General features: G+C 41.2%; 2 protein-coding genes across 19 annotated transcripts in view; one reads left to right on the top strand and one right to left on the bottom strand.

Moving 5' to 3' along the window:
- Positions 1 to 30: 30 nt before the first annotated feature.
- SPTY2D1OS (SPTY2D1 opposite strand) lies at positions 31 to 15,981 on the bottom strand. Of its 13 annotated transcripts, none has more exons than XR_006207990.1 (6): positions 15,759 to 15,973; positions 6,157 to 6,375; positions 5,657 to 5,749; positions 3,848 to 3,885; positions 3,104 to 3,201; positions 31 to 355 (listed from the first exon to the last, which is right to left on the bottom strand). XR_006207990.1 is itself a non-coding variant. In XM_042957367.1 (5 exons), the coding sequence occupies exons 2-3, from the start codon at positions 6,223 to 6,225 to the stop codon at positions 5,657 to 5,659; spliced, it is 162 nt and encodes a 53-aa protein (XP_042813301.1). In that variant the 5' UTR covers positions 6,226 to 6,375; positions 15,759 to 15,963; the 3' UTR covers positions 3,090 to 3,201; positions 3,848 to 3,885. The 13 variants fall into 13 exon arrangements, 1 of the variants encoding a protein (XP_042813301.1); XR_006207992.1 differs by having other exon boundaries at positions 31 to 344; XR_006207984.1 differs by lacking the exon at positions 31 to 355 and adding an exon at positions 1,243 to 2,736.
- A 23-nt stretch (positions 15,982 to 16,004) lies between these two features.
- Positions 16,005 to 27,154, top strand: part of UEVLD (UEV and lactate/malate dehyrogenase domains) — a 51,540-nt gene continuing 40,390 nt past the window's right edge. For 4 of the 6 annotated variants that reach the window (XR_006207981.1, XR_006207980.1, XM_007098440.2 and 1 more), the window contains exons 1-2: positions 16,005 to 16,127; positions 24,148 to 24,232. Coding sequence is in view for 3 of the 6 variants with exons in the window: in XM_007098440.2 (XP_007098502.2) it covers positions 16,080 to 16,127; positions 24,148 to 24,232 (133 nt within the window). In the remaining 3 variants the exon portion in view is untranslated. Of the gene's footprint in view, positions 16,128 to 16,540; positions 16,852 to 24,147; positions 24,233 to 27,154 lie in introns of those variants that run through there. The other 2 variants (XM_042957363.1, XM_042957364.1) reach the window with 2 other exon arrangements.

Below are 27,154 nucleotides of genomic sequence, written 5' to 3'. Positions count from 1 at the left end.
GCTTATCATAGCTGAAAGATTTCTGGTGGCTTAACGTTTACTAGCACTTTATTCGACGTGCAGTTATTTGTACAGAAAGGCACCACTGTGCTAGATAAAAGTTCTAGAACTTCACAGGAAGAGTCAGGTCGTGTCCTTAGGCATCTACCACTTTTGAGTGCATTTCTTCTACAGATGTTGATTATATTATTCCTCGGCATCAACATTATAAAAGGGCACTTCTGTAGCTCATTTAAAAAGAAAGTCCTGAGAAAGTCTTTTAAATTAATCTTGGCCTTGTTTCCAAATCCTGTCTTCCGTTTTGTTCTGCAATTCCTGACGGCTCTTACAAAAAGCTCACAAACCTTTGAAGAAACTGGAATAAGCTGTTATTTTATAAAGGTTTACAAATTAAGTGCTTGGTTTTTAATGTATCCTCTACTGTTTTGATTTTCAGATTTTATTAATTCAATATCTGAAGATGTGCCTTTTATTGGGTAATGTTAATTCACGAATGTAGTAATGTTATTTCACGATTGTAATGTTACATGATCATGGGTGTGGCATTCTCTAACAGATGATGTGAAAAGAAAGTAGTTTTCATAAAACTCATATGGCTCTGATTGCACAGTCCCACTTGCTTTTGATATTGCTATATCAAAGCAAGGGGCACTCTTCTTTTAAGGCTACTTTCAAAAACTTGTCTTTGTATTTTCTCTAAACTATAAATGCAATTACGTCCATTTGGAGGCCAGGGTACCACATGTCACAGACAGCCTTACATGTGTGCCATGAGAAGGTTCAAAGACTGTTAACAAAAAAGAAAGTCTATGGGAACTCGAAATATCATTTTTTTAATGTTACCCCAAGATTTTCTCCAAGAAATTACTGTTTTGTATTTTGTAACTTAAAAGCAGCTATTAGTACATTTCTGAGATATAGCAGGAGACCAAAACATGTTTGGAAAGAGAATAAATATATGAAGAGAAACTGGTTGGTTTATTTTCAATGTGCTGAATATATTAGACTACTATTTATTTTGTGAGTGGATGTGATAAAATAAATATTCAGGTGTTTAGTGTATGATTAAGAGTGGGATATAGATTTCTTTGAAGTTATTAAATCCATCATGTCTTTTACATAATGGACAAATCAAGTTTTAAAAAAAAAAAACATTTACATAGTTTAGCTTGTTTTCTGGTGCTGTTGACCTGCAAGAGAATCTACTTTTGCATATACAGGTGAAAGTTTTGCAATTTATGTATAAAAGAAATTGTAGGCATTAAAAATATTTTATTGATATTTTCACTGGTTGGCATTTATTTACCAAAACTCAGATATTCCTTCTTTCATCACCCTGAACATTTTTTCAGCTAGAAACCCCAGTAGACTCATCAGACTTGACATGGGGTGTGCTTCCTTACACACACACACACACACACACACACACACACACCTGTTCATTCCCTCTGACGCATTGACCTCTGCTCAACCCCCACAACTGACCCATCTCCCCGCACCCCACCAGCTTAAGAGAGCTACTCTGAAGGCCGGAGAACTGTTTGGAGGTATATTCAGGGAACTAGAGGGAAGAAGAACTGGGTGTATAGTTCCTCTTGTCAAGAAAAGGAACACAGGTTCTGATCCCCTGTAATAAAAGAGCTTGAAATAACTGACAAGATGAGTCCTTTGGGATATTCAGGAGGCAAGTTGGTATAGCCATGGAGCCAGAAAATGTAGGCACTTAGCTCAATGGGATGTGTTGAGTCTAGGTCATATAAGAAGCCTTATAAGAGATAGTATCCTGGATTCAGGATTACAGTGTTGCTAATGGATTTTGAATTCATTTTTCTTTCCATAAAAAAAAAAAACAATCCATTCAGTGCAAAGGGCCACTTAAAAATAGTTTAGCAAATGTGTGCTAAATGGTCCTCAACAAAATGTTATCTACATAACCAAAAAGATCTACTTTGGTGGTAAGGATGCACTTCTGAATGATGGAACTATCAGTCATCCCCAAGTAGCCACAGAATGGGAAAAATTCCATACAGTTTATTTTAGAAGTACTTGTTCTTGTTGGGTTCTTCCCCCCTCCCCCAACCCCGTTAAGGTCAGAAAATTCCAAACCACCCCTAGAGAGGGCTTATGAAGAATATCCTAGGGCTGAAACACCTAGATTAATTGCATGGGTCTTATACTTAAGTTTCCATACTTGGTCTCAAACTCAAACTGCATCATATTGAGGACTGAGCACTTAGCTTTTGTTTCTATGCATGCTGCCCTGTATTAGCAGTGGTTACTGCTAAAAGAATCATCAGGCACCTTCTTGGCTATTCAAATGAAGGGGGCACTTGAGCCAACAGATAGCCAAGATCTTGGATATTCCAGTCTCTTGTTTGGCTCTTTTCCTTGGCACATAAAAGCATGCCAAGGAGAAGGCCTGGATCTTGATCTTGACTCCAACCCAGAGCTGTGCAGCTGGTAAGATACTTGAGTCTCTCAACTTCATTTGTAACATTTTGTTCAATGAGGCTAGTGCCCAGCTCAGAAGCTTATCATAAGAATTAAAGTAATGTTTAATTTAGTATCTAGCACCTCATATTAAAATGACATCCCTTCCCCCACACAGTGTAAGCCTTCAGTTCTTGATAACAGCTGTGAAAAGGCCACAGAAGGTTGTTGGTAACAGCTGTGAAAAGGCCACAGAAGGTTGTTGGTAACAGCTGTGAAAAGGCCACAGAAGGTTGTTGGTAACAGCTGTGAAAAGGCCACGGAGGAGTATCCCCAAAAGATAGGCTTAAAGTTGCTGCAATCTCTAGCCTTTTCTGAACGTTTTTTCGACCCTGGACCCTGGATTCAGGAGGAAGACTACAGCCGGGAACTAGGTCAAAGGAGCTTTAGAGAATTTCTATCCCTAAGGATTCAGAATAGGGGGCAAACTGAACTAGGTATTTTAGTCTTAATGTCAGTCTTAGAGACTGAAACAGAGGCACCCAATCACGTTCGTCTAAAACCCAACTACCCTCCCCCATCTCCCTGTTTTGAGCTAACAGAATATCAGCTCTTCATCTTAAAAAGTACGGTAACTTTTTACATAAAATGTGACAAAATAATGTGCAATTACTTTATGCGAAACCAACAACAGGAACTCTACAGCAGGCCAGGTGAGCTTCAGAGCTGCATGACTTCACCAGGATCATCTTTGCTTATTTCCACCGGGGTCTGGGGGGACAAAAGTATGTCAGGTGGGCCTTCTCTAGTGTTTGTCAGAGTGTGCGGCTGAGGTAATTGCCTTCCTTGCCAAAGACAGGCAGAAGTGGTTCTGTCCAATTCTGTCTCTTAATGTCTCTGACCTCAACTGCCAGAGGGGCTTAGCCATGTGGGAGGGGACAAGAGGCAGAGAAAGGACACATATCCAAGGTCTAACAGGAAGAGAGAAGATTTCTAGCACCAGAACCATTTTATAGAGCACACTTTACTTGATGAAGGAGAGTTAAGGGGTGGGTTGCTGGTCTGGGCTGATTTAAGAAATGGGACTGAAGACCCCAGCACTCAAAATGGCCCCTGAGCACAAGACTAGGTCACCCATGTCAGACAGCATTGCCTGAGTCTTTACCTCTCTACCTCCAGGTTATATAAAACTGAAAAATGCAAGAGTAAAGACTCTTAGGAAAATATGTATAAAAGAAAGACGTGAAAGACAGAGGGAACTCTCAGCGAGCAACAATAGAGGCAGGTAAGCTACCACCACTTTCTTAATCAAGAAAAGACGATTTGTTTCTAAAGTTGGATTTTGATGCTCAGCTCATGGATCTGGGGGAATACATTTCAAAGAAGGAATAGAGAACAAAGTTGAAAGCACACTTACCCCTCCTGGGGGATACTTATATCCTTTCCACATGGTTCCTGCAATGAGAAGCAACCATAAAACAACAATCATTGTGGGGCTTCTTGCTCACTGGTGGGATGTGCTGGGGAAAACAGGTGGTTCTGAAAGGTGTGGTGTTCTATTCCTTGAGTCCTGGGAACTGGGCTGTCTTCATTCCAGACCGGATGGCGGATCGCCCAGCATGATAGCTCTGGCTGAGGGGCTTCGTGGTCTAGTGTGAACTGAAATGGCTGGCCATGGCCATTTTAGGGGGCAGAGCTCAGACACCAATTGTGACATCAGCTCCTGTGACCTTGGAGGGACCCGTCAGAGTGAGTAACTATGGGACAACTGGCCAGGATGCCTGGTGTGTTGGGGCCAAAGAACCCTTAAAAGAAGGGCCCTGTTCTCTGGTGACTCTACACGGTCAGGATCTAGCTGGCATCAGAACTCTATTGACTCATCACCTGTCAAAATATTAACTGTTGCTTTCATGCAATCAGATGCAAAAAGCAGTGCCATGCAAACAAAACAAAACAGAAAATACCCTGGATTAATTGGGAGGATTGGCTAGGTATGCTACGAGCAATTACTTTATAGACTATCGTTAGGCTATTTGCAAAAAAACAAACAAACGAAAATCTCACATTTCGTGAAATGTCACAATTAAACCCTCATCGTGTAGGGTTCCCTTCCCTGGAAAAGGAAGAGAGGGCATTACGCTGTCCTGCTCATTTCAAAGCTGGAGAACCTGAGGCACAGAACATTTCCAGTGGCTTGGTCAGGATCAGGGTGGCAGTGCCCCAGCTAAGCAAGTGCCCAGGGCCTCCATCTATGTCCCCACCCCAACAATGATCTGACTGAGCTGGGTCAACACTTGCATGGAAATTCTGGGGCCGATGGAAAAAAACAAACCCTCATGCCCTGCTCTCAGTGTACCTGGGGTTAGGACTTGATACCACTGCTTTCCAGAGTAGCTTCCCAGAAAATCTGCTCCTGTTACCAGTTCATTACTAAGACTCTCAGAGTAAAGTTTCTTTAACAGTGGGAACACCTTTGAAAAACCAGATCTGAGTGAAAGGGAGTGGGAGGGAAGAAAGCCAGGAGACAGTTGTGAAAAGGATACTGCTATTCCTGTCTCCTAAAGGCAGGCTGGTCTAGTGGAACGAGTGCAAGAGGCTGTTAAGTCCAGAGAACTATGCTTGCATCCCAGCTTCTCAAAGGAGTTGATTTGTATGGCCTTGGGTAAATAGTTGAGGTTACTGTCACCACTAAATCTTTGTGGACCCGTTCATTATTTTGCTTAGTTGTTAAGTTGGCATTTAGTAAATGCTTTGCATCAAATGCTTTACATGAATTCCCAGATGCAAGCCTCACAAAAACAGTAAGATACAGAGATATCTCCGTTATACAGATGAAGAAACTGAGGTTTAGAGAGATTAGACTTTCCCAAGGTCACGTAGCTAGTGAGTTGCAAAGTTAGAACTTGAACCTGTCTTGGGATCTGCCAAAAGGGGTGCTAAAAACGCTGGTCCAACTCATTACAGAGTTTGTGAGAAAATAAGTTAATAGACAGGAATAGTCTTTGGAAAGAATACCAGTAAGATGTGCTTAACAAATCTTTGAGCCTTGGCCTGCTGTCCAAAGAAGTGCTCACTGAATTCTCTTTCCCTACCACATATCTCAACCCACTTCCCTTTCTACAGTTTATTGTTTCCCAGGGGAATATAAACTTCCTACTGAGATTTCAAGGGGTTGCCATGTTCTCTGGAAAGGGAGGAATTGAGTCCAGCAGACCTGACCACTCACTCATAGTTGTGGTTCTTCATCCAAAGCCAGGCTCCTCAGTCGTGTCTTGCTCTCCTGAACAGGCCACTTCTCTTTCCACTTCAGAGTTGGAGGCTGAGTCAGAAAGAAATTTAAAGGCAGAAGTGGTTCCACTTGTTGGCCTAGCAGGTAATTGCCTCTGTCTGTGACTGTGACTGTTGGAGGTCCCACCAATGCCCACCTTCCCTTTCTAGCCGGCGACCATTGATCTACTTTGCCTGAAATCCACTTTCTCCAGCAAACCCCTTATAAATTTAAAATAAGTAATGTTATGTACCCAAGGGGTGGGTGGAACTTAAAGATAATCCCAGTGAGTTGAGAAGTAGCCTGGGAAGCCAACTTTGTTCCCACTGCACCCTGACCTCTAATTAGTGATGAGGCCTCAACTGTCTTTCCCATTTGGTCAGAAACCCTGGCTGGGAGGTGGAGTCAGAGCCAGGACTGACTACTACCAGGGATTCACAGGCAGGGTCATTACTTACCGTGAACTCTGGAAATGTGCCCATGTAACACGCAAGTCCAACAAAAAGCATCCAGCCAAGCACAATCATGATAACAAGTAAAACAATGTCTAAGACACAATTGCACAGTGAAAGACTATTCACCAAGATCTTGGCAAGGGAGTGCGCTCATGAAACCCTCAGTTGGTAGAGGTCTTGCATGGCAGTTCCAGTCCGTGGCTCCAAAGGATCCACAACGCCCTAATGGAGAAGATGAAGTCTAGTAGGGCATTGTGACATCATTGGTCACATGGCCCAGACTCATAACATGTCAGAGATATTGCCCCCAGACCAGTGGTTGAGTAGCAAACTAAACTTTTTGTATGTATTCCCTCACAGCAACAACAGGAAGTAGGTATTATTACCAAGTCCATTTTACTAATCAGAAGACTGAAGTGTAGAGAGCCTAAGTGACTGGCACTAGGTCACACAGCTGATGCCCCATGTGAAAGCCAGGACTCAGGGCCCAGCTATCTGTTAGGAAGCTGGGCTCCTTAGACTACAGACAGGGATTCGGTAGGGTGTGTTCCTAGGTCTAGGACAGCTGTGAAGGGAATAAACTGAATTCTAGGGAAGTGAGACATCTCTTCTTTCTGTCCCTGCAAAGCCCTCATCATCTCAAGGGCTCTGTCACCAGCATTTTATACCATTCTTCAATACCTTTGGTCAATAACTCTCTGCTGGTTCTCTTCTCTTGGCCTTCAAGAAGCCACAAGTATCCTTGTCCTTCCCTCACAAAAACCTGCAACTGATGCTGTGGTTCCTTCCTAACCTGTTTTTTTAATTTCCCTTTATGACCAAACTTTTTAAACAATGGCCCACACTCAGAGCCTTTCTTCCCAATCTCCAACTTTCCTCCATATATCACATTATGACTTCTGGCCCGCTCACCACTACTTAGATGCTCTCAGCAGTTACAAAAGATCTTTTTGTCCCAGTCTAATGACCTCATCTTCATCCCTTTGACCTCCCTGTACTGTCACAATGGACCCTTCTCTCCACCAGAATTCTTCCTACAGACACACCTCTCTATTTATTATTTTGATATCCTCTTTATTTTCAATACTTTTTTAAAATATGAAAATAACAGGTGCTCATTGTAAAACATGGAACCACCCAAAAGACATATAAGAAAAATTTAACAACCTCCCCATTTTTCCCCCTCAATTCCCATCCCCATCATGTAACCAAGCCTGGTGTGTACCCTTCTGGCAAAGAATCTTCCATCAGCTTGCAAACATCAGTACACACATAGAGGGATATAGAGGGGTTTTGTTCAGCGTTGCTTTATCAAAGGTGATCAAACTACCTATGCTACCGCACAACTTGCTTTTCTCCTGTTCACAATAATACATCATGGACAGGCTCTTGAGTCAATGGATAAAAACAAACAAAAAAATCTAAACACATCCTTTTTTTTAAATAATAAGCTTTATTGAGGTATAAATCACATATAACATGCATTCCTTTCTAGTGTGTAGTTGATGAGTTTTGAAAAATGTGTCAATCTTGTAACTACCTCCACAATCAAGAGAGAAAAAATTTCAATCATCTCCACAAGTTCCCTGTACCCCTTTGCAATCAGTCTCCTTCCCCTGACCTCCCTGCCCCCTGGAAACCATTGATCTGCTTTTGCATTTTCCAGAACTTCATGTAAAGAGAATTATAAGCTCATTCACTGGCTTCTTTCACTGAACATAATGCTCTGGAGCTTCATCCATGTTGTACAGTAGTTTGTCCTTTTTACTGAATGAACATATGTTCCATTACCTGGACATAGCGATTCATCAATTTACCTGTCAAAGAATATTTGGGTTGCTTCCAGTTTGGGGTTATTATGCATAGAGATGTTATAAATACTTGCGAAGTTTTTTCTGTGTGAACATAAGCATCCGTAAGGTAAATACTCAGGAGGGGTATTTGAATCACATGGTAAGTGCCTGTTAAAAAGCCTTTATCACCAGTTGTCAGCAATTTTACTTTGATGTGACTATGTAATTTTCCGCAAGTTTCTTCTATCTGGGGTTCGATGAGCTTCTTGGAACTGTGGGTTGAATGGTCTTCATCAAATTGGAAAAATATTCGGCTAATACTTCTTCAAATACTTTTTCTGCCTCCCTTTCTCCATGACCTCCTGTACACGTCTAGGAGACCAGTAACCAGGACAAACATGTCCCACGGCTTGCTGGTACTCTGTTCATTTTTGAGTCTTTGTTTCTCCTTGTGTTTCATTTTTGGATAGTTTCCATTGCTGTCTTTTTCAAGTTCACTCGTTTTTCCTCTATAGTGTCTTAATCTTCTGTGAATCCCATGTGATGCATTTTTCACCTGAGGTTGTAATTTTCATCTCTTCAAGTTCAATTTGTGTCTTTTTAAAAGTTCTTTTGTTGGGGCACCCGGGTGCCTCAGTCGGTTGAGGATCCAGCTTCGGCTCTGGTCATGATCTTGCGGTTCGTGGGTTTGAGCCCAACGTTGGGCTCTGTGTTGACAGCTCAGCCTGGAGCCTGCTTCGGATTCTGTGTGTGTGTCTCTCTCTCTGCCTCTCTCCCTCTCGTGCTCTGTCTCTGTCTCTCAAAAATAAATAAATGTTAAAAAAAATTTTTAATAAAAGTTCTTCCATTTTTCTCCACATCATGCTCACGTTTCCCTTTGCATCCTTGAGCATTTTTATAAGATTGATAATAAACATTTTAGGGACTCCATCTGCAAATCTATCATCTCTGTCATTTCTGGGGTTGTTTCGATGGTTGGTTTTTTTCCTTTTGTTATGGATGATACTTTCCTGCTTCTTTGAATGCCTGGCAACTTTTGGTTGCATGTTCAACATGGTGAATTTTACAGGGCTATGTGCTGGACTTCGTTACATTCCTTTCAGTAGTGTGGGACTTACTTCTGGGATGCTTGGGATCAGTTTGATTCTTCTGGGGCTTGTTTTAAGCTTCATTATGGTGGACAAAAGGCAGCTTTTGCTCTGGGGGTAATTATCCCCACTAATGAGCTACCGCCCCTCTAATGCCCACTGAGCGTTCTCTGATGCTGTGGAATTTTCCACAACTCCTAGCACCTTTGGGAGCTCCCAGAAGTGCTTGGCCTGCTGTTTCTGGGCCGTTGTTATCCTGCCTCATGGAGTTTGAGCCCATCTACGCACCAACTCAGCCAAAGACTCACAAGGACCCCTATGGAGATCTCCAGAGTTCTCTCTCTGTGGAACTCCTTCTCAGGACTCCATCCTGGAAATTCCTGGCACTCTGGCCTCCTGTGTACCCTGCTATCTTTCTTTACAACTCAGCAAGACTAGTCTCGGTTTAGGTGACCCCACCATGCTGCAGTCTGAAAACTGCTTCCAGGCAGTAGGCAGGGGCAATTTTAAGGCTCATCTCCTTTATTTCTTGTCTTTCAAAGTTCACATGCTGCTGCTTCTATGCAAGATCTGAAAACAATTGTTTCATAGGTTTTGTGCAGTTTTCTACTTGTTTATGGAGAGAAGGCAACTCCCGTAGCAGTTGGTCCTTTCTAGGCTGAGGCAGAAATCTAACTTATCCTTTTAAAAAAAATTTTTTTTAACGTTTATTTATTTTTGAGATAGAGAGAGAGAGCATGAATGGGGGAGGAGCAGAGAGAGAGGGAGACACAGAATCGGAAGCAGGCTCCAGGCTCTGAGCCATCAGCCCAGAGCCCGACGCGGGGCTCGAACTCACGGACCGCGAGATCGCGAGATCGTGAGATCGTGACCTGAGCTGAAGTCGGACGCTCAACCGACTGAGCCACCCAGGTGCCCCTCCTTTTTTAATTCTTACCTAATACTCCACACTTACTTCCTCTTTCTCCTAATGAGGAATAGATCGGTCAAGAGACAGAAACTACACAGCAATTTCCACAGAGAAAGCTTAATAAAGAGAATTATTAACTAAGGAAAAGGTAGAAAGCTTCACATAATACAGAAATAGTGTATCTAAGGAGCAGCCACCACGTCTAGGGCTGAGGCAAAGCACCCAAGAAAGAAACAAACTTGGAAGAGTCCCTCACCTCCAGGGCGGAGATCCAAAACTTGTTGAATATGTGGTGGCCAGGACTAACTGGGTGGTAGAGAAATCCAGTCAATTGCAGGCCAGACCTAACAATTAGAGAACGACCCTAGATGCTGGTGGAATTTGCCGGGAGTCTCCAGAGGGGGTTCTGGGAGGTCTGTGGATCCCTGCTGAGAATCTAGCCTCTGGGTCTGCCAGGAGAATACACCAGGAAGCCACCCTGTGGGGTGCTGGTGGTGGACCTCAATGGCAAACTGTTTTAGTGGCAGGGGTACCACTGAAACTCAACGGAAAACAGCCCACAGAGAGGCCACTGAAACTCAACAGGGGTGAGCACCACTGGATACCCCCCATGTGCCGCTGGCAGCCACACAGCACAAGGACAAAAGCACGCTGGAACCAGGAAGAGAAGTTTCTTCCTCCTACAGTATCTCCCCAAGGCCCTCTACTGATAAAACTTAGCATCATGCCCACGAGCAAGGAACAAATATTTACAAGGTCCAGCTCCACTAGAGAAGAGCAAGCAGCGAATGGTGAACTTGGAGCTGACGGGTGATAAATTCATAACTGACACAATGTACATCTAGGTTTTCTCCAATTTTTTACCACCGTAAACAATGCTGGGATTGCCAAACAAAACTCCTTTGACAATTTCTTTTGAGCACTGTGGGTTTTTTTTACTTGTTAACCAGTAAGGCAGCAAGAAGATAACAAAAAGGGTGTTCCAGGTCAGATAGAGTATGAAAACAGAGAGGATATATAAAATCCTTACAAGAAAGGAACTAGTTTAGGAAAGAAATATGACAACTTCTTTTCTTAAGGTCATGAAAACAGGGCCATAAAAGATGGAGGATGTCTGTGGAAGGATCGCCCAAGATACAACATTACGCTGTAGGTCAAAGAACAACAAAAACTCCATGCGTCTAAGTAAAGGATACTGGCTTTTGATGCACCCGTTTTACAAATTTTTCATGAGGTCCAAGTTGCCTATTTTTTTCTTTTGTTGCCTCTGCCTTTGGTGTCATAACCAAGAACTCACTGCCAAATCCAAAGTCATTAAGTTTTTTTCCCTATGTGTTCTTCTAAGAGTTTCATTGTTTTAGGTGTTACACTTATGTCTTTGATCCATTTTGAGTTCATTTTTGTATACGGTGTGAGATAAGGGTCCAATTCATTCTTTTTTTTTTTTTTTTTTTTTTTTTTTTAAGGTTTGTTTACTTTGAGAGAAAGAGAGAGAATCCCAAGCAAGTTCCATGCTCAGCACAGAGCCTGATGCAGGGCTCAATCTCATGACTGTGAGATCATGACCTGAGCCGAAATCAAGACTTGGACACTTAACTGACTGAGTCCCTCAGGTGCCCCAAATAAGGGTCCAATTCATTCTTGTACATGGCTATCCAGTTTTCCCAGCACCATTTGTTGAAAAGACTGTCCTTTCCCCCATTGAACTGTCTTGGCACTCTTGTCAAAAATCATTTGACCACATAGGCAAGGATTTTTTTTCTAGGCTGTTTATTCTATTCCATTAGTGAGGTACTTAGAGAAGTCAAAATCACAGAGACAGAAAATAGAATGGTCTTTCCAGGGGCTGAGGGGAGGGAAGAATATGAAGATGTTATTTAATGGATATGGAGTTTCAGTTCTAGAAGATAAAAAGTATTATGGACATGTACAGGAGTCATGGCCGGGCAACATGATGAATGTATTTAATACCATTGAACTGTATACTTTAAAATGGTTAAGATAGTAAATCATCTGTTATGTGTATGTATCACAATTTTAAAAAGGGGGGAAACTGAAGTAAATGATAAGGATACATGTGTCTGGTATTTGCAATACCAGGGTTTCATCCCTGAACAGTATGTCTGATAGGACTAATAACTATGAAAGCAAAGGATTATAAATAGAGATCTGAAGCAGAGCACCAAGAAAAAAAATCTAATTTTAAACAAGCCCTTCTTGTGATTTTTCTCAAGCTGCAAACAAAGATGCAGAATATATACTTTTCCCATTTCTTAGTTTGGGGGTCTTTTTTACCCTTTTAATATAATTAACATTTTTGTATGTGCATCTTGTGTACTTTTTTCCCTCTAAGACAAATTTCCAAACATCAAGTTATAGAGTCAAAGGTAGGTCACATTACTTTGCCCAAAGTTTGTGGCAAATTATGCTCCCACCAACTACATTTTCTTAAACTAGTGTCCAGGGATGGGCTTCAGTGCATCCAAAAACATTCCTGAAATTGAGCACAAAATGGATTGCTTATGTTGGCATTCACATTTTTCTGGGACAAGTCTGTATCTTTCAACAGATTTTTTTTTTAAGGCTGAAACTCAAATAAGGCTGAGAACTAGTTCACTATAACATCTTCTCCCTATGGCTGTGGTCACCCTACACTTTCATTCATTCAGCAAACTTACCAAATATTAGAAGACTGAAGATATGCATACGTTCAGGCATACCAGGCACTGGGAATACAGAGATAAGTGAGATTTGACAGCTATCTGCCAGGATCTTACAGTCTTTGGGGATAGGAAGCGGGGAGGAGACAGAATTAGTTGGGTATGATAAAATATCCCAGGCAGGCACTAAGGCACAAAGCAAGGAAGATATGATGTGCTTGGGGAAAAGTTGAGTTTCAGCCTGGTTAGGTCACAGGACCTAACAGTGACAATTTCTGGGTGTGAGGGGGGGTCCTATCAGAAGTCAGCCAATGTTTGCACTACCCAATCTTCCTCTTATGACTGAGTACCAATAGGTACAGCATTCTAGCTCGCTAGAGATTACTAATCACAAAATTTCATCACAATTTCACACACAGAGAAGCAGCAAAATGCACAGATTAGGGACATGATCTCTGACACCACCTTCTGCAATAATTTAACCCGAGTCTTGGTTTCCCTGACTGTAAAATGGAGCCAATTATACCATATATCCTCTCTTTTAAGGGGCATTCTTTTTCACATTTTAGCTCTTTTCAAATAGGTATAAGTGTTAAAATGGGTATTTGTATTTAATTTTGTAATCTTTTCGCTCCTAAAACATTGTCAATACATCTCTTACTCAACAGGATCTCAGAAACAAGGAAACAGGTAACAGAACACGAAACCTCAGTTTCCTCACTGGTAGAAATGAGATGATTCTATCTAGGTCATAGAGCTTTGTGAAGATTGACTTTGATAAAGCACATAAAACTCTTCGCAATGTACCTTCCACACAGGAAATGATGGCTTCACACACACACACACACACACACACACACACACACACACACACTGGCATAAAGTGCTCACAGTGTCTATAAGTCATTCATAGTGACTAAACCAGAAGAGAATTAGCTGTTTGGATGGAAGGTGTCTTCCATAAAAGGTTCCTTTATAAAAAGAAGAACGTTGCTCAAACCTCACTTCTAATCCTTGATTAATGGATTTCTGACAAGATCTGTTAGATCCGAGAGGCCCTGGAAGTCCTATTGTTTCCGAGGTTTGTTAGATCTGCCTGAACTGCTCTTACAGGCCTCTTATCTTTCCATCTTACCTTTTTCTCACCTCCTATGGTCTCCTGGCTTCCTCTCTTGCCCCACATACAGTCTCTTCACAATGCAGCAGTCAGACCTATTCTTTTAAAACTTAGATCACATCACTTCTCTGTTCAAAATCCTCCAGTGGCTTCCTTTTTCTCTCAGGGTAAGAGCCTAAGAAAGAAAAAACCAGCCCCTGACATCTGGGAACTGGTCTGACTCATCTACGAAAGCTCTCAGTGTTACTAGAAGCTGACCTGGCACTCACAGCTATGTTGTTATTCTCCTGATAGATGAAACAATCTCACAGAACACAAACATCAGAGAGGGTCACTCAGACCAGGATAAAATGAGACAAAATAAGACCACTTCATAATTCTGTCTAAGCAGAGACAAATCAAGGTCATTGTGCGGCCCGTGTAATACCAAACATCCTCTTCTGTCTGCTAATGAGTAACTGCTACTTCTTTACCAATTACTGCTTTAGGCTTGCTCCAATTTGCCCATCTTATATTTACTGAGATATCCAATCATAGAATTGTCTCTGCTTTGATAGCACCCAATCCAAAGTGAAGGGTCACTTCATTAAACCCTCTCCCAAGTCACCCGAAGCCCCAATCCTATGATAGGTCCCTCTAACACAGCCTTACTGAACAGTCCCGATGGTTTTCCATAGCGTCTGCGCCCTCACTGCAAGGAATAATCAGCCCAACCTGTTTAAGTGTGGGTGTGTTCGATGGGCTCTGGCTGGAGGGCAGTGACAAGACAGAGTCACAAATGTCTACAAAGGCACCAAAGTGGTTCTCAGACTTCACCATGCATTAGAATCACCCAGGTTTGTCAAAAATAATTGCTTGAATCCCCCTTCCCCCTAGAGTTTCTGATTCTCTAAGTCTGGGGATGGGGTCTTAGAATCTTTCTAGCAAGTTCCAGGTGATGCTGAGGCTGAGTCTGGGGGCCACACTGTAAGAATCACTTCCCTAAACCATCTGTGGCTTCCCCCTTATTTCTCTGACTTAGCCTACTACCGTTTCCTCACCTCTTACTTCATTCTACTCCAGCCACACTGGCCCCCTTGCTGTTTTGAACTGAAGCCTGCCTTAGGACTTTGCTTTGAACTGACTCCAGCCACACTGGCCCCCTTGCTGTTTTGAACTGAAGCCTGCCTTAGGACTTTGCTTTGAACTGAATGCCCTCTAATATAGAACACCTACTCTCTCACCTCTCAAGGAGATTACTCTGATCTCCTTACCCTGCCTTTCCCCACAACACTTGATTACCTTCCAGCATACGATCTAATTTACTTATTATATGTAGTTTTGCTCTCCTCTTAATAAAAGAATGACAGCCTTAGGACAGGTGATATTTTTGTCTATTTTATTCACTGCTGTATCCTAGGACCCAGAAAAATATCTAGCAAGTTGTCAATGCTGAGCAAAAGTTTGGTGAATGAATAAATACACTGCCCAGCCTCTACTTTATTCTCCTAATTGAGTCACAGCATTCCAGCCTTTGGTTCTTCCTGTAAATACAGTCACCCTCCTGCTTACACACCCTTCTGACAGTTTCAGTACCTATCTTCTGAGACTTTTTAAGCTCAGTGGCTCAAGACAGGGATAATGCAGGAAAGTAATTCACAAACCAAGGACACCAGACAAAGCCAACAAATTGCATCTCTTCGCCCTCTCTCTGTATACACCCCCTCTCTTGTTCTCAAACTCTTTCTGACCTAGCTTTTTCCTCTCTCTCTCCCACCAACAGTTATGGCGCCCCACCTTAAAAAAAAAAAAAAAAAAAAAAAAAGGCAACTCCTCCCCTCATGCTGCACCAACCTTCACATCTTCCAGTTTTTCGACAAGGCTCCTCCTGACTCCATTTTCCCTTTCTAGCTCCCTGAAATTTTGCTTTTGAAGTTCCGTTACCTCTTCCTTCCTAAATCTAACTACAATTTTTGGTCTTGATCTTTCTCAATACTCTGCTGAATTTAACACACCCTTCTAGAAACTCTCCTCCAAAACAGCGCGAGTTGCTTCTACCTCCTTTACTGCTTCTCCTCGGGTCCTTCCTATTCCTCTCCTTACAGATGTCCCCAAGTTTCCTTCCAGCAAGCTGGGTTGTGACCCCCTGGGCGCTAACGCCTTTCCGACGGCGCTCAGGGTCCACGCTGGGGCGCTGGTTCGACTCCCGGGCGGAGCGGCCGCTGAGCCTGGGCGTTGGACGCGGGCGGACTTTCGAGCCTGGGAAGGGGCGTGGCCTTGGACAGCTCTGGGAGGCTTGGACCTCGGCGGCCTCCGTCCGGGAACCGGCACGGAAGGAGGTTCACGGGCTGGGTCGCGCAACCTGGGTCCGGGACGTGGATGGAGATGGAGTTCGACTGCGAGAGTCTCAGGCGGCTCCTGGGCAAGGTGCAGGCAGCCCGCCGGACCGGGTCTGAGGGTCCGGGGTGTCGGGGCTGAGCTATCTCCTCGTGGGGGTTCCCAGACTAGTGGCGGCGATTGGAGCGGAGGCGGGCTGGCCAGAAGCCGGCTCTGGGGAGTGGTCCCTGGGAGGCCGCGGGCTTCTCCCTCGGGAGCCCTGCATCCCTCGGGTCGGGGCTGTGGCTCCGCCCACGACTCCGAAACCCCTGCCCTCCACGCGGTGTGAGTTCTCACGCCACCAGCGTTTCGGCGACTTAGCTCCCAGCGCTCGCCAGTGCCTTTAACCACGCCTTTCTCTATGTTGAAATGGCCTGCCCCCCCCCCCTTTTTTTTTTTGCTTTGCAATCTTCCCTTCTGAGACTCAGCTCAGATGTCACTCCCTGCAAGATGGAATCACGCCCTTCGCTCCGCTTGCCTTCAGAAGTATGGATTATCACATTGTGGAATAATTACTTATTTACAATTATTTATTTACTCATGCGGTGAACTCTGACGGCAGAGAGGGTGCTGTTGCCCTTCCCTAGCACTGTGCCTGGCGGAGCAGGGGCTTCTAAATAACTGTGCATTGAATGAAAGACTTGAGTAGATATAGGAATGGAGACAGGGCTTGAAGGCCCAGAAGAGATCCTCTTAATGTTTGAAGGGTTGAGCGGGAGGCCTGACCCAGAAGTCTAACCTACGTTTCTAGGGCATGACTAGCTCCAGTTTCCAGGTTAGTCCAGGCTCTTGGTCCAGTTTCTTTGGCTTCCCACCAATGTATATTCTGAGGCAACCCCCTTTTCACCAGCTTGCTTGCTTGCTTGCTTTCTTTCTTTCTTTCTTTCTTTCTTTCTTTCTTTAATATAATCTGTTGTCAAATTGGCTTCCATACAACACTCTGTGCTCTTCCCAACAAGTGCCCTCCTCCTCCTCAATGCCCATCACCCACCCACTTTCCCCTCTCCCCCGCCCCTCCATAAACAGTTTGTTCTCTGTATTCAAGGGTCTCTTATGGTTTGCCTCCCTCCCTCTCTGTAACTATTTTTCCCCCTTGCCTTCACCCACAGTCTTCTGTTAAGTTTCTCAAGATCCACATTTGAGTAAAAACACATGGTATCTTTCTCTGACTTATTTCACTTAGCATAATACCCCTTCAGTTCCATCCACATTGCTACAAATGGCAAGATTTCATTCTTTCTCGTATCCAGCTTTCTGGTTAAGTGATTCTTAATGCTTCCTTAAAACTTCCCCGTGCAGAAACCATACATGTATGCCATTTTGTTGGATTTGACTTAGTTGGGGCAGTTTGTACATCTGTGCAGGGTTGTGAAGCCTCATGAGTAGAAATGTTTATTTAATTGACTTGAATGATTTTATCTACTGTGACAGGTGCAGATGTATCATCTTGTAGGAAGAGAAGTATCATCATGCTTAGATTACACCCTTTGTGTCTCCTCTTCAGAGAACCACTCTATCAAGTTTTTTAAGGAGGGGAGCATGATGTATTTATTGTTCATTGGGAAGAACTGTTAAAGTTGAGAGTAGAAAAAGAACTTCATAATTTTTCCCTCATTAGATTAGCATAAATTAAGATAATTTAGATGATTTGGAGGTTGCACTTGCCTCAGCCACACTGCTGGTGGTTAAATGGTTATTTAACCATTTTGAAGAACAATTGGGTCTTGTTAATTTGATTATGTGGGTTTTATATCCCCTCTACCTCTAGGTGGCTACCATAGAGAATTCATAGTGTATGAAGCAACAGATACCTGCATAATTATTCATAACTACAGAAACAACCCAAACGTACATTAACAGAAGGAAGGATAATTTGTTGTATATCCACACAATGGAAAACACTACTACGTGGCAATGAAAATGACTGAGCTACAACATGGCAACAATGCAAATGAATCTTAGAGACATGATGTTGAGTGAAAAAAAATTGGAGGGTATATGCAAAATTATGTTTTGATAAAGCCAACAAAATTAAAATTAAAAACTTAACAATAAATATGAATACTAAATAATGTGTTGTTTAGGGATGCATGCACATGCGTGATAAAACCAGAGGACAAAAGCAGAGGAAAGTGAATATACAATTCAGGGGAGGCAGTTGAGTGGTTGAGAGGAGTACTCAGACAGATGTAATGGTGTTGGAGAGGTCTGTGCTGTCCAGTATGGTATCCAGGAGCCACAAGTGGCTATTTGTCAAAACTAGCTAAAATTAAAAATTGAGTTTCTCAGTCACACCAGCCACATTTTGTCAGTTAGCCACATGTGGCTGGTGGCAACTATATTAGACCTATCACACATAGATCTTTTCCGTCATAGCAGAAAGTTTTGTTAGATGTTACTATTCTAAATCACATGTGAGTGAGTTGGGGCATGCTGTTCAGTCTTCAAAATTAGTGTATATGTTTGTGTATGTGTGTATGTGTATATATATATATGTATATATATACACATACACACATGTGTATATATCCTTTAATTTGTTTTAGATATTAAGTTTAGAAAGATTATCTCGTTCCCTAATTCCTATTCCCCACATCCCTCGTTGGGTTACCTTGGACATGTAACTTAACCTAGATTTGCTCTGCTCACTCGTAGAACAGTAAGTTGGACTTGATCTGTAAGATACCTTCCTGTTAACAATTTTTTTTTAATGTTTTTGTTTTTAATTTTGGGAGAGAGAGCTAACAGGAGGAGCAGAGAAAAAGGGAGAAAGAGAATCGCAAGCAGGCTCCACACTGTCAATGCAGAGCCAGACGTGGGGCTCAAACCCATGAAGCATGAGATCATGACCTGAGCTGAAATAGAGTTGGAGGCTTAACCAACTGAGCCACCCAGGCGCCTCCTGTTAACATTTTTTTAATGACATGATGCCACGAAGTATTCCTCAATGTGTCCTACATTTGAACATAGGTCATATAAGAATACTCTTACGTACTTTTCATAAATATAAGTGTACGAAATAAAAATACTGTAGTAGATAAAGCTAAAATTTTCGTAACTTCTCAATTTTTCAGTGTTACTGACTTTTATGACAGTATAATTATTTTAGCTTTCGAATCTCACAGGCCAATTTTCCTCCTTAGTGGCATGCCTCCACCCTTTAAGCACATGGGATTGTCTGAGGCACATTTCCTTAGAGAATGTTAGGCAGACTTCTCTTAGGTGTTAATAGGAACAGTAATGGAATGTGTGCCTTAATATTATAATAAGATATTCTGTTTCATATATAGTGAAAATGATGTGAAAAAAATTTTTTAGGACAAACAAAATAGGTCTGTCTTTTTAGGTGTCAAAAAGGCAAATCAGGGGCGACTGGGTGGCTCAGTCGGTTAAGTGTCCAACTTCAGCTCAGGTCACGAACCCCCGGTTTGTGAGTTTGAGCCCCGTGTCAGGCGGGCTCTGTGCTGACAGCTCAGAGCCTGGAGCCTGCTTTAGATTCTGTGTCTCTTTCTCTGTTCCTCTCTCTCTCTCTCTCTCTCTCAAAAGTAAACATTAAAAAAACCTTTTTTTAAAGGCAAATCACATATTTGACTATACTAGTGACATTTGGGTATTCAGTCCCTAAGGAAGAGTGTTTTTGCCCTCTTTTGACAAACTTTTATAACAGTTTTGCAATTAAATCAATTATGGTATATATCCTACACAGCCATTAATAATTACATTCTCATGGGACATTAAAGATCTAGAAAACAGCTTATAATTTTAAGTAGGAAACAAAACAAAATTGTTTTCATTCATAATGAATATTTCAGCTGACAGCAGTGCAGCCTTCTGTACATTGGTGGGATGATTTCATTCACTTTTGTTTATGCTGAGTCAGGGACCCTGTATCTGGAACTCATTTCACCCTGCTGTAATTAATACTGATCACTTCTGGGGCACCTGGGTGGCTCAGTCAGCTGAGCGTCTGGCTTTGGCTCAGGTCGTGATCTCACGGTTTGTGAGTTTGAGCCCCATGTCGGGTTCTGTGCTGACAGCTCGGAGCCTGGAGCCTGTTTCGGATTCTGTGTCTCTCTCTCTGCTCCTCCCCTTCTCATGCTCTGTCTCTGTCTCTCAAAATAAATAAATAAACATTAAAAAATTTAAAAAAAAATACTGATCACTTCTTAGGTTTTTTTTTTTAATTTTTTTAAATGTTTATTTATTTTTGAGAGACAGCACAAGTGGGGAAGGAGCGGAGAGAGAGGGAGACACAGAATCCGAAGCAGGCTCCAGGCTCTGAGATGTCAGCACAGAGCCTGACGCGGGGCTTGAACCCACGAACCGCGAGATCATGACCTGAGCAAAAGTTGGCGGTTAACCTACGGAGCTACCCAGGCACCCCTCACTTCTTAGTTTTGATGCCCAGTCCTGTGGATCATTCTCGTATAAATCTACCTCTTTGCTAACTCCCATCCATCCAGCCTGTATTTATCAGAGGCATACCCTGTGCTAAGTGCTGTGGGGAGGTACAAAGATGAGTAAGAGGTGATTCCTGCCCTCAAGTTGTTAATAACGATGGGCTTTCTCTTCTGCCAAATTCCTTCCCATCTTAAAATGATCCTCCCCCTTCCCTCTCATTTTCTAGACTCTTCTAGACTCTAATGCAAATTGTAGACAGCTGTAGCTGGAGGCCTTTCTCTAACTTAGATATGCTTTATGTGGATTCATCACTTCCTGTCTGTACTTACTATTGTATACATTTTTGTTTAATATCTTACTTTTACATATGTTAATCATAAGGTCCTCATACATACCTGTTGCAGTTGGTAGGCAGTGGAGCTATATATCTTTTGCAAATGAAAAACTTAAGGCTCAGAGAGGCTCCCACTAATCTACTTTCTGCTTCATGGATTTGCCTGTTCTGGATATTCCATATACAAATCATATAATATGTGGCCTTTTGTGTCTGCTTTCTTTCACTTAACATAACGTTTTCAAGGTTCATCCATGTTGTAGTATGTATCAATTCTTTTATTCTTTTTATGGCTGAATATTCCATTTTATGGATATATTACATTTTATTTATCCATTCATCAGTTGATGGAGATTTAGCATGTTTTCACTTGTTGGCTATTAGAAGTAATGCTTCTTTGAACAATAGTGCACATGTTTTTGTGTGGACATATGTTTCCACTTTTCTTGGTTCTGTACCTTAGTGGAATTGCTGGTCCTACGGTAGCTCTATGCTTAAATCTTTTGAAGGACTGCCAAACTTTTCCAAAACGGCTGTACCACTTTCCCACCAGCAGTAGCTTATGTCTACAGGGGTTCTGACTTCTTCACATCCTCTCCCATACTTACTGTTTTCTGTGTTTTTATTATAACCTGTCTTTTAATTATAGTATGCATCCTCCAACTCTTCTTCAACAATCTTTTACAGGATTGTTTTTGGCTGTGCTAGGTCTCTTGCATTCCCATCTGAATTTTAAAAAATTTATTTATTTAAATTCAAATTAGTTAGCATACAGTGTAGTATTGGTTTCCAGAGTAGAACCCAGTGATTCATCACTTATGACACCCCGTGCTCATCCCAACAAGTGCCCTCCTTAATGTCCATCACCCATTTAGCTCACCCCCTACCCACCACCCCTCCAGCAACCCTCAGTTTGTTCTCTGTCTTTAAGAGTCTCTTATGGTTTGCCTCTCTCTCTGTTTTTATCTTATTTTTCCTTCCCTTCCCCTGTGTTCATCTGTTTCTTAAATTCCACATATGAGTGAAATTATATGATACTGGTCTTTCTCTGACTTATTTTGCTTAGCATAATACACTCTAGTTCTGTCCACGTTGTTACAAATGGCAAGATATCATTTTTTCTGATTGCTGAATAGTATTCCATTGCATATATATACTACATCTTTATCCATTCATCAGTCATTGGACGTTTAGCCTCTTTCATAATTTGGCTGTTGTTGATAGTGCTGCTATAATCATTGAGGTGCATGTGCCGCTTCGAATCAGCATTTTGGTATCCTTTGGATAAATACCTAGTAGTGCAATTGCTGGGTTGTAGGGTAATTCTTTTCTTTTTTAATTTTATTTTTAATTTTTTAAAATTTAGACCCAAATTAGTTAGCATATAGTGCAACAATGATTTCAGGAATAGATTCCCTAGTGCCCCTTACCCATGTAGCTCATCCCCCCTCCCACAACCCCTCCACTAAGCCTCTGTTTGTTCTCCATATTTATGAGTCTCTTATGCTTTGTCCCCCTCCCTGTTTTTATATTATTTTTGTTTCCCTTCCCTTATGTTCATCTGTTTTGTCTCTTAAAGTCCTCAGATGAGTGAAGTCATCTGATTTTTGTCTTTCTCTGACTGACTAATTTCACTTAGCATAATACCCTCCAGTTCCATCCACGTAGTTGCAAATGGCAGGATTTCATTCTTTTTGATTGCCGAGTAATACTCCATTGTATATCTATACCACATCTTCTTTATCCTTTCATCCATCTATGGACATTTGGACTCTTTCCATACTTTGGCTATTGTCGATAGCGCTGCTGTAAACATGGGGGTGCGTGTGTCCCTTTGAAACAGCACACCTGTATCCCTTGGATAAATGCCTAGTAGTGCAATTGCTGGGTCGCAGGGTAGTTCTATTTTTAGTTTTTTGAGGAACCTCCATACTGTTTTCTAGAGTGGTTGCACCAATTTGCATTCCCACCAACAATGCAAAAGCGATCCTCTTTCTCCACGTCCTCGCCAACAACTGTTGTTGCCTGAGTTGTTCATGTTAGCCATTCTGACAGGAGTGAGGTGGTATCTCATTGTGGTTTTGATTCGTATTTCCCTGATGACGAGTGATGTAGAGCATTTTTTCATGTGTCGGTTGGCCATCTGGATGTCTTCCTTGGAAAAGTGTCTATTCATGTCTTTAGCCCATTTCTTCACTGGATTATTTGTTTTTTGGGTGTTGAGTTTGAGAAGTTCTTTATAGATTTTGGATACTAACCCTTTATCTGATATGTCATTTGCAAATATCTTCTCTCATTCCGTCGGTTGCCTTTTAGTTTTGCTGATTGTTTCCTTTGCTAGGGTAATTCTGTTTTTAATTTTTTGAATTTTAAGATCGATTTGTAAATTTTTGCAAACAAAAAGCCAGTTGGGATACTGATAAGGATTGTTGATTATTGAATCCGTTGGGGAATATTACCATCTTAACAATAGCAAGTCTTCTGATCTATTAACAAGGGATGGCTTTCTTTTACTTAGATATACTTTAATTTCTTTCAACAATGTTTTGTAGTTTCTACACTAAGTTTTACATCTTGTTGTTCAAATTATTTCTAAGTAGTTTTTTTCTTTTTGATACTATTGCAAATGTAACTGTCTCCTCAAATTTCATTTTGAGATTGATAATAGATTCTTCACATACTTTTTCTTTCCTTCATTTAACCCTCAGCACAAGTCTAGGAGGTGGCTCTCTCTCTTTGCAAATGAGGAAATAAGTTCAAAGAAGTTAAATGACTTTGCCAAGGTAGTATTTCTGGGAATACATCTGGATGAATAAAGAGGCAGTTCACTCAGATTGACTGCAAACCCTTGAGTGATGTCTGTTCTCCCTTTGAAACCCAGGATGCAGTGCCAGGAGGGTTAGGAGGGGAATTCAGGGTGTCTCATTCCTTGAATGAGGTATTCAAGAAGGAGACTTGGATCTTGAATAGTGGTGACAGGGGTGGTGCTCCTGCCCACTTTCTTAAGTTTTCAGGAGGTATTTGGAAATTTAGTTTGATTTAGTGATAAAAGGCCCAAGTCCAGAGTTTGAGCTCTGGCTTCACTCTTTAACTGTCTAACTCAGCAAGTTAGTTTGATTCTCTAGCTTTCATTTTCATCTTCTGTAAAGTAGAGCCGTCATAAGCCCTGCTACCTACTTCATGGGGTCATTATTAAAAAGAGTAAATCACATACTATCCATGTTCATAAAACTCAGAGCCGGGGGCCTAGCACATGGTGTTCTGTTCAGTGTTAATTGTAATCGTTCTGCAGCTTGTAGCTTGATTCTTACTCGGTTCTCATCTTTCTCTTTTCAGTACAAGTTCAGAGATCTAACTGTGGAAGAACTAAAGAATGTAAATAGGTTTTTCCCACATTTCAGATATTCCATGGACACCTATGGTAAGAGTCATAACCTCTACTATTAACTTTAGTAAATTGTGAATTATACTTAGAGAGCTACAAAATTGTAATTTCTCATTTCTCTCTTTTATCCCCTGATTTTCAACTATACTTTGTGACCTGTGGTTTCTGAGGAAATTTAAGTTAATACAACTTATATTGTATTCGTTTTCTGTTGCAGCCATAACAAATTAGCAAAAATGTACAGGCTTAAATACAGAAAACAAACTGGTGGTTGCCAGAGGGTAGGTAGGTGGGAGGGTGGATGAGTGAAAGAGAGAAAAGGGATTCAGAGTACACTTACCTTGATGAGAACTGAGAAATGTGTAGAATTGTTGAATCATTATATTGTACATCTGAAACTAATATAACATTGTGTGTTAATTATACTTGAGTATGAATAAATAAACAACCAATCAGCGCAAATTTATTAGTAGCTAAAAAAGCGCAAGTTTACTATCTTAGAGTTCTGTAGGCTAGAAGTCCAACACATGTCTCTTTAGGTTAGACATTTAGGCCAAAAGCAAAGTGTTGGCAGGTCTTAATTCCTTTCTGGAGGCTCTGGCAGAGAATGTAATTCTTGGCCTTTATTATTATTATTATTATTTAGTTTATGTATTTCTTCTAGTAATCTCTACACACAAGGTAGGGCTCGAACTCACCACCTTGAGATCAAGAGTCACATGCTCCAGTGACTGAGACACCCAGGCACCCTGCCTTGCCTTTTTCAGTTTCTAAAGGTTAGCCATATTCTTTAGCTTGTGATCTCTTTCCTCCATCTTCAAAGCTAGCAATGTTGCATGTCTCTGACCATTCTTCTGTAATCATATCTCTGATTTTAAGGCCCAGTGTGATTAGATTAGGCTTACTCCAATAATACAGAATAATTTCCCCATCACAGGGTCCTTAACTGCATGTAAAATGTCTCTTTGCCAAGTAAGGTAACATATTCACAGGTACCAAGGATTAGGATATTGGACATCTTTGGAGGCCATTGTTCTGCCTACCACATAAATGGTTGAGTCTGAATTATTAATAACAAAAGTTTTAGTTATCTTGTTCACTTATAGTTACCTAAGAAAGATTTTACTTCACTGTCTTTTAAAATTTCTGACCACAAACCACACTTGAAAATGCATTTTAGGGGCCCCTGGATGGCTCAGTCGGTTGAGTGACCAACTTCAGCTCAGGTCATGGTCTTATGGTTCATGGGTTCAAGCCCCATGTCAGGCTCTGTGCTGACAGCTCAGAGCCTGGAACCTGCTTTGGATTCTGTCTCCCTCTTTCTCTGCCCCTCCCCTGCTTACACTCTGTCTCTCTCAAAAATAAATAAACATTTAAAAAAAAATTTTTTTAATGCATTTTATATCCTGACTCCATAGACACATAACTGAAATAGTGTGTACACTCTGGCATTTTCTATTCCATTCCATTTCATTCAAAGACAAATGCTAATTGAGACTCACAAAATTGATTGTAGGACCCACAAATTAGTCAAAACACATGGTTTTCAAAAACTTATTTATATTCCATGGGAATGTTTTATATTAGAATTAGTTAGAAATGTATCTAATTCAGATTTATATATTAGAAATTTTGAGGAGTTATTGAAGTATTTCTTAGGGATAGCTAGTTAATTTCACATGCGGAAGAAATTATTAAATTCTAGCCCATCTGTGACTGGCCTCTCTTGATGAGCACCTCATTATTTGGTGCTGCATAAATGAGTGGGATCGGGGATATGACAGCTACTTTTTATTGAATGCCAGATATGTTTCCAAATGTTTTATCTACATTATCTTACATATTTTTTTACAACCCAAGCTGTGAGTTAAGACAAAATTAAAAGAACAATTTCTAAATAAAACTTAAAGTATAATAATTGTGTTATTTACAATAGGAATCAAAGAGAATAAAAATGAATGAATTAAATAAGTAAAAAGTTCACAGAACAGACTGTGTGATACAATTTCATATGTAAAAAAAAATTTATGAACTTTTTTTAATGTTTACTTATTTTTGAGAGAGAGAGAGAGAGAGAGAGAGAGAGAGAGCGAGCACTAGCGGGGGAGGGGCAGAGAGAGAGGGAGACCCAGAATCCAAAGCAGGCTCCAGGCTCTGAGCTGTCAGCACAGAGCCTGACACGGGGCTTGAACCCACAAACCATGAGATCATGACTTAAGCCGATGTTGGACGTTCAACTGACTGAGCCACCCAGGCGTCCCAAAAGTTTATGAATTTTTAAAAAGGCCTTCGGAAGAATATGCTAAATGGTTGTCTTTCCATAAAGGAATCATGGGCGAGTCTTACACTTTAGTTCATGTTTTGGTAACTTAATAGATTTCTACAGACATATACACTTTTAACATTAACAAAACCAATAAGATATTTTTTTTCTTTTTAAGTTTTTATTTAAATTCCTGTTAGTTAACATACAATGTAATATTAGTTTCAGGTGTACAATTTAGTGATTCGGGACTTACATACAATACCTGGTGATCATCCTAGCTAGTGCACTCCTTTAAAAAATATCTTACTTATTTAAGCCATAAATCAATAAGAAAAGTGAAACTAAGTTGAAAGTTACAGAGGCACCTGGGTGGCTCAGTTGGTTGAGTGACAGACTCTTGATTTCGACTCAGGTCATGATCTCACCATTAGCACAGAGCTATCAGCACAGACCCTCTTGGGATTCTCTTTCTCCCTCTCCCTCTGCCCTGGCCTGCTTGTGCGCTCTCGCGCGCTGTCTCTCTCTCTCTCAAAATAAATGAGCTTAAAAAAAATAAAGCTAACTTTTTTTTTCTTAATTGCATCTAAAGATTATAAAATTATAAAATCTTAAAATTGTAAAGTTGGAGTCTGGTATCTGAAAATGATTATAACTTTTATATTGTAAGGGTTAAATTGTAGTGTAGGGCTAAT

This window comes from Panthera tigris, chromosome D1, assembly GCF_018350195.1.
Source record: "Panthera tigris isolate Pti1 chromosome D1, P.tigris_Pti1_mat1.1, whole genome shotgun sequence".
Taxonomy (NCBI): Eukaryota; Metazoa; Chordata; class Mammalia; order Carnivora; family Felidae; genus Panthera; species Panthera tigris.
Note: the sequence above shows the minus strand (reverse complement) of the source record. Positions and strands in the feature narration are given on the sequence as shown.

What these genes read in the sequence shown, in the direction of transcription:
- SPTY2D1OS (XM_042957367.1), bottom strand. Translation starts at nt 6,225, where the DNA reads ATGATTGTGCTTGGCTGGATGCTTTTTGTTGGACTTGCGTGTTACATG. An exon ending in GCACATTTCCAGAGTTCACG is followed by an intron (nt 5,750 to 6,156) that starts GTAAGTAATGAC and finishes TTTCTGACTCAG; the next exon opens with CCTCCAACTCTGAAGTGGAA.